Below are 7,759 nucleotides of genomic sequence, written 5' to 3'. Positions count from 1 at the left end.
TACCCTTCCTTGTATAGCTTGGACTTGCATGATAGTATGCCTTCCATGGTAGCATGGTCTAGCCTAGTATGGTGCTATTCCTTTGGTAGCTTGGTCTAGCCTAATAGGGTGTTATTCCTTGGTAGTCTAGAAATGATGAATAGTAATCATTTAAGTATGATAGCCTAAAGTGGTACTTAGTATGGGTAGGATTATGGGGTCTTATACATGCATCACACAAGTATGACTTGAAGCTACTTATTAAGTGCTCTCTTATATGTTGTATGCTTAGCTTGGATTGTTGCTATAGTTGCCATCCTTGATATGTTGACTAAAGGTGAAGGTTCCCTTGTTTACGAGAATTAAGCTAAGGATGAGACCATGAGATGTTAAGTATGATTATGATGACCAAAGGGGATACTTAATATGGATGGGATTATGGGGTCTTATCCATGCATTGCACAAGTATACTTGAAGGTTACTTATGAAGTGGTTTTCTTATGATATTAAGGTCTAAGTATTGACTATGTATGTGCTGAATTTAATAGTTTTTATGCAAAACAGTACTATCCCTTCGATTGAAAAAAACAAAAAAAGGCATAGACGAATGGCAAGCAAAAGAAGGAAAACAATATTTTGTTAAATAAAAACAAAATATTACTAATAATATTGCATAAGCAACAAAGTTAAAAATTGAATTACTAAAATAATCTTAAATTGCTGATTTATTTATATATATATATATATCTGAAGAATCTTATTTATTTTTAATTAATAAGCTATTTTTTCATTACTTATAAGTTTTAATAATCTAAAAGTCATTATTATTACTCCGATCTTTCAACTGTTCTATTACTAACTAATGAGGAGAAGCCCAAAACGTACTATCATAACTATTCAAACTTTTCATAGTTAACAATGCTAAAAAAAATAATTCTTTAACGTTCTCTCTCTCTCTATTCTATATATATATAGTTATTTTATTTTTAAAAAAGACATTACAAATATTAGAACTAGGCTATATTAGTATAAATAAAAATGATAATATTAAAAGAGGATGTCTTATCTAATGATATTATATTAAAGACTACTTATCATATATATTTAATGATAAAAAGCTTCACATAACATACATTCATCATCTTAAAAAGAATCTTAATTCCTCTGGTGATGACTTGCCAAATGATAGATAACGTAAACATTAATATTTAATAGAGGATATATATGATTTAATTAAATTCTATTAATTGTCAAAAAATTTGATTTCCTTCGGTTAACAATTAGTATTAATGATGAATTTAAGCTAAATTCTTATATAAATGAACATTAAGAATGTTCCTAATTATCAACGGTCATTGAATGAAACAATAGTTGATAACTACAAAGTAAGGTATGTAGAAATTTTCTTTTATAGTCAAATCGGAGCCATTTAATCATCTTTGTATACTCATTTTGGTATGGTTACATGTGTTATATCACATTTCTGGACCTAATAACATAAAGTTTAATCATTACTTTAACTACCAAACCAAGTTTTGTTGTCCAAATTTTGCAGGTTCATGGACTGTCTAATCATTTTACATACGATAAAGAAGTTATTTAAATAGATTGACTGTTCATATATTTCAAATTATATATTTTTTTGTTGAAAAGTTTGTGATACTCATTACAATGTGATTTGATATAACTCATACCTTATATAATATTTTCACAGAACTCAATTGTGCCAACATATTTTTATTGTGTCTTCTTTAGATGCAGAGGTTGGAAATGCAATTCACAGAGTTTAGTATGAGAACAATTATAATTCTAGGACAATTAAAAATAGAAAGTATCTGAAAATAGAATGGTACCTTTGTTTCCTTCCATAAATAATGCAATGAACTCCATTGGAGATCAACATGAACAAGCCCTCTGGGATTAAAATTTTCTGGCAATAACTTCCAAGCACATTCATGCCAGACAAAGCAACGCAAGTTGCTGGGCAGGTACTCAATAGAGTCGTCTTCTGAATCACTTAGGGAAGCACATGGACACCGTATGCGTAACATCCTAAGGCTTTGCATATTTTTCATTGCCTCTTCGCTAAAGCTTAGTTGTCTAAAACAAGTAAGCCAGATTGCTTCCACTGCCTTGGCCCCCTATAAAAAGATCATGAATCAACAAATCATGTACAATCCACTTATCAATATCATTGTTTCTTACTCTACCCCCGAATGCAAATTTTTGTCATGTTTTATATTAATTATTGTACTTGAAGTTCTTGAAGAGCCAGCACCATCAAATAAATTTAATACTATTGCATTGTTTAGCTTACTTACCATATTGTCCATCATCACATCATTGAAATCTTCATCATTCCATATTCTGCTAGGTTCTCCGGATTTTTTTTGCATTTTCACTATGTATTTGCCCATATCTTCAATCAAGTCATGCATTTCAATCTTATCATATTTAGAGATGAACACAAGGGATTTATCAATTAGGACATCCAATATGTATTCAGCTCCAGATTCATAGCTCTCAGCAATTTGCATGACTTCTTTTCTATTTTCTCCTCGGAAGAAACATGCAATATCTAGAAATATTGTTTGCTCTTCGGGCTTCAATCCATCATAACTTAATTTGAGTTTTTCAACAATTTCTGAATTAGAGTGATTCTTTATTTGGTCTACAATTTTTTTCCACTTATCTACACCTTTCTTATGCAGCAAAGAACCCCACACCTTGAGGGCTAAAGGAAGGCCATTAGCCTGATTTACTAGCTCCAATGAGAACTTCTCAAAACACTCATCTGGAACTTTCTTTTTGAAAGCATGTTGATTGAACAATTGCATAGCTTCATCATCAGGTAGTGTCTGCACTTCATATATTGCATCATTATTCTCTATCAATTGTCTATTTCTAGTTGTTACAATAACTCTGCTCCCTTTATCAAACCAATCAACATCACCTGCTAAATACTCCAAATGATCTCTTTCATCAATGTCATCAAGCACAATCAACACCTTCATAGAACAAAGTCTGCTTGGAATCACGCTCTTCCCAGCATACTTATTATTGACGTAATCATCTTTTTTTCTTAACAGTTCAGAGAGAAGGATATTTTGTAAAGAATGCAGTTGATTCTTTCTTGCATTTTCTTTAACATCCCCTAGAAAACAAGCTGCTTCAAATTGTTCAGATAGATTATCAAAGATGGCTGTTGCTATCGTCGTTTTACCAATTCCGCCTGTTCCCCAGATTCCTACAATTCGAACATCATTGATTTCCATTTGAAGTAGGGATTCTAGTTTCTTTAAATGAGCATGTATTCCCACAACATCTTTCAAATCAGATAAAGAACGAGCACTCTTGCAAAGTTTGGAAGTGATGTCGTCGACAATCTGATCAATTTCCTTTGATTGATTAATCCTACATAAATTAGAGATTGATTGTTGACAGTGTGAGGAAGTCCAGTATTAGAAAGTATTTTCATACTTTTAATGTTCAAGAGCGTATTAAATAGGAAACATTATAGTTCAGGGTAATATATAGAAACATATTGTTATTTTTTTTCATCAAAAGCAATTATTTGTTTCCAACTTACCTGTCATGAATATGATGTCCTTTTAGATCTGCGGCAGCAGTTAGGGCATTCCTCCATCCTCGAACCTTCTGCATCCCCTCAACATCATCCTTATACCTCGATTCGTGTTTGACAAATGCTTCTGCAAAGCTCTCAATTTGGTATCGAACATGTGATGTATCCACATAATAGAAGACCGGTATAACTGTTTGTCCATTTTCTTTCTCCTTGCATTCCATAATCTTCACTAGTTCATTCAAGCACCACCTTGACGTAGCATAATTCTTTGAGAAAACGATTACAGCAACTTGAGACTCTTCTATCGCTTGCACGAGTTCTTTTGAGATGGAATCGCCATCCTCTAGCCTTTCATCATCTAGAAAGGTGAATATTCCCCTATTTTTCAAGCCTTTGTGCAAGTGACTCGTAAAATTATTCCGGGTATCATCTCCTCTGAAACTTAGAAAGACATCGTACTTCCATCGAGGACAGTTTTGTGAATTACTCGCAAAAGAAGAAGAAGATGATGCCATAGATTCAATTAATTATCTGAAAAGAAAAAGTAAAGTGTATGGATCGGATGAGATCAATTGATGAACAAATTAGTTATATAGAGGAAAGAAGAAATAAACATTCCAGTCTATGGTTATGGACCCACTATCCATCTGCACAAAGAAAAATTGGACCGAACAAACAATACAAATGCCACTAGTTTAGAGTCTAATTACGTATTTTTATTTTAGTTTTTGAAATTATCTTTCGAACCATATTTTTACTTTTGGGCACTCAGATACATGTATTTCAAATATATGCGGGTCAAATTTGGTGTAATTTGTTCCAATTACATTGTATATTCAAGTGTGACACGTATGTATCAGAGATACACTGACTCTCTTTCTCACCCTCTCTCTATGTATTTGTATTTCATAATATATCTAGTATTAAGAAAAATATGTGTATCTAGTATCAAAAGATATATGTTGACTTTCTTGCTCGCCTCTCTCCTCTCTCGCTCACCTCTCTCCCTCTTTCGCTAGCCTCTCTCAATCTGTTACTACTCCCTCTGTCTCAATTTATGTGACACATTTTGGATTTCGAGATTCAAACAAATCTATCTTTGACCGTAATTTTTTCATATTTCTTTTAATTATTTTGAATTATCAATTATTGAGACTTATAATACTTTTTATGTAGTTTACAAATATATAAATTTCATTTTAAAAAATTTGAAGATTCCATGAGCAAATTTTCGGTCAAACTTAAACTGTTTGACTATCGAAAAGCGAAATGTGTCACATAAATTGGGACAGAGGGAGTAGTATTTATAGTAGAAATGTTTGTGTAATTATATAGTTTTCTCCTACTAGTTTTGATGGATTTTTACCTTTCATCACAATGAACGGATGAAGTCAAGTCGCATTGTCGTTGACAAAGAAATTGCCCATCTTTTTTCTTTGCACTAGTATGTGCTTGTACTTCAATTTTTAGTGGTCCATTGTGTGGATATACATTAGAGTTTCCAAGAAATTTCCTACATTTATTGTTTTTGACTGGTTGTTTATATTCAATGAAAGTCTAGTCTTCATGTTTTGTAGGTAAAAAATTTGGAAGACGGGGTCTACTCCAATTGAATTATTGCTATGGGTTCCACAGCAAAATGAACACAGTGGACATCTCAAAATGTAAGTGCATGAAGCTACAAAGAAAGGCTATATCTTGAAAAATATCTCCATTGAAGCAAATTATTGTGAGTTAGTTTTACTTAGTATTATGTATCCGCATAGATACTTGACTTAATTCAAATTCGTGTCGAGAGGTTTTACATCGAGGGTAAAACACTTCCTAACAAGGACTAGTCAATAATCAAGGCACAAACTCAAAATATTTAATTAAGAATGAAGAAATAATTATATGACTCTATCATAATTATTGTTATTTTTCAATCTCTCATTTAATAATTGTAATTAACTAATAATTCTTTTTATTTATGGTTATGGATTCACTGTAAGAAAAATTGGACCATATCTCTGCTTTTGATTGATTATTATTTGGAAAAAATTGTAATTAACTAATTTCTCTGTTTCAGTTTATCGATTCACTTTCTTTTTTAGTTAGTTCCAAAAATAATGACGGATAAGAAACAAACGATATACCCTATCAATAGTTGCTCGACCACTTGAGCTACATTGATTTCAAGAGAGATGTCACATCACTTCTATTAAAACGGGAGTTAGATAAATATTTGTAGGTTCAAGAAGATTGGATTATCGTATACCCAACTTCTTTTCTCAAGCCAAGAATCTAGTTGTTTTGTAACAAACAGAGAAACTTGTCACTGGATGGAAATAGAAAATACTCAATTTGTTTCAATATGATTGTTTTATTTTTTTATTTTTCAGTCCGCTTAGAAAAGAACGTATATCTTTCCTTTTATTTAAGGGAAAATAACGAGGGCAACTTGAGAGTATTTGAATGCTTTCAAGAGTTCTTCTAGGATCAAATCGCCATATTAATTTAAAAGGTGATTATTTTCCTTTTTGTCAAAAGTTTGTACAAATAACTCTTGTAATTGTTTTACGAGTATCTTCACTTCTCTCTATAGTCAACTGGTAAATTTCCATAGTAAGTAATAGGAAATTTCTTCACGCCTTCCACACATTTATATTTAATTGTGACATGGATTAAAGTGCTGACAATTGTGCATGAACTTGACAAATTCCAACAAAAATTGGAAAAAGTCACCCAACTCTCGAAAAGCACAGTGAGACAACTAAAAAGAAATAAAGGTGTGGGAGCCATTCGCCTTACAAGGGCCTCACGCGTGCCTTCCATTTTACATTGTTAACCGCGTTAAAAAAATTGGGGTAAGGTGTGGGGATCATGTGCCTTTACCCCTTTGCTTTTTAATATTTTTTTGTTGTCATTTTGGAATTTCAGCCAAAAAATAAACTTGCCCTCTCTGGACTACAAAATGGACTGCTAAAAGTACGGATGAAGCTTCAAAGAAAAAGAGTCCCAAATGAGAAGAAACAAAATTTTAGGAGAAGTTAAATGGAATTATTGTAATGGGCGGAGCCACTTAAGGTGAAGGGTGGTTTGGTGCACACACATCGCTAGAAAATTATGTGGTATATCAAGATTAAATATTAATTTGTTATTACAAGTGTATATTTAATTTTTTTACACACTTAACATAACTAAGAAAAATATTTGCACACCCTTCACTAAATTCCTAATTCCGCTGAGAAATTTATTGATCCACAAGTACAAACACCAACCTCCCTTTATCTAGTGTAATTTTTTACCATACATTTAAAAAACCACCAAAGGATGTGGCGGAGCGGAAAGGCTGTTCCTCACTTAATCAGAGGTTTCGAGTTCGAGCCCTCGGTATGAAAAAGTCCTAGGTATGGAGTGCTTAATTTCCTCCAAATGGGGCCATAAGTGGCGTGAATTCAGAATAGTCGAGCTTCAATGCGGTACCAGATACCAGATAAAAAAACAAAAATAAAATAAAAAATACATTCTAAGAAATTTCAGCTCCACAAATCCAATGGGGTTTTAACCATACATTTATTACTGATAGGTTGAATCTATCACAATTGAATATATATGAGTACGTTTCACCATCTCTTAAATTTCTATTACTCCTCGATAGATCAATGTTGTTAATTTAATCAGCAATAGGGTTAACTTAATAGTAAGGAGTAATAATTGCTAGTATTTAATTCTTCTCATTTATGGTTAAGAACCCACTATCCATCTACACAAAGAGAAATTGGATCATACGTATTTGTATTTTAGAATGTATCTAGTATCTTTGATACATGTATTTGACTTGATATCTAAAAGAATAGTGTATCTGACTTGAAATTTGGCACAAAATTATTAATTAACAATACACAATGTAATTTATTATAAAGTGAATTAGTATTTATGGTAGAAACTATGAACTATAAAGTAAATTAGACTTGATTTCGCAATGAATTGATGAAGTCAAGTCATGTTGTCGGTGCCATAAAAATTACCCTTGTTTTTTCTTTGCACCTTTATTTGCTTGTACTTTTAGTGGTTCATTGTGTGCATATTGCATTAAAGTTTCCAAGAAATTTCCTACTTACTTCTACCAATGTACATATTTATTAAAATAAGTTTTTTGTCAGGTTATTTATCTTCAATACAATGAACTCTACTTTTCATGCTTGGCCACTC

General features: G+C 32.1%; 2 protein-coding genes across 11 annotated transcripts in view; one reads left to right on the top strand and one right to left on the bottom strand.

The window, feature by feature from the left end:
• LOC102597082 (TMV resistance protein N-like) overlaps positions 1 to 4,161 on the bottom strand; it is a 15,149-nt gene extending 10,988 nt beyond the window's left edge. For 9 of the 10 annotated variants that reach the window (XM_006367113.2, XM_006367111.2, XM_006367110.2 and 6 more), the window contains exons 1-3: positions 3,569 to 4,095; positions 2,301 to 3,393; positions 1,833 to 2,120 (exon numbers count right to left, since the gene is read on the bottom strand). In XM_006367113.2, the coding sequence (XP_006367175.1) occupies positions 1,833 to 2,120; positions 2,301 to 3,393; positions 3,569 to 4,080 (1,893 nt within the window). In that variant the 5' untranslated portion in view covers positions 4,081 to 4,095. Of the gene's footprint in view, positions 1 to 1,832; positions 2,121 to 2,300; positions 3,394 to 3,568 lie in introns of all 10 variants that reach the window. The other variant, XM_015305281.1, reaches the window with a different exon arrangement.
• LOC102600145 (8-hydroxygeraniol dehydrogenase-like) overlaps positions 1 to 7,759 on the top strand; it is a 32,643-nt gene that overhangs the window by 13,457 nt on the left and 11,427 nt on the right. The gene's annotated exons all lie outside the window — the stretch shown is intronic.

Source organism: Solanum tuberosum, unplaced genomic scaffold (assembly GCF_000226075.1).
Source record: "Solanum tuberosum cultivar DM 1-3 516 R44 unplaced genomic scaffold, SolTub_3.0 scf00734, whole genome shotgun sequence".
Lineage (NCBI taxonomy): Eukaryota > Viridiplantae > Streptophyta > Magnoliopsida > Solanales > Solanaceae > Solanum > Solanum tuberosum.
The sequence above is the reverse complement of the archived record's forward strand: the minus strand, read 5'-3'. Positions and strand labels throughout refer to the sequence as shown.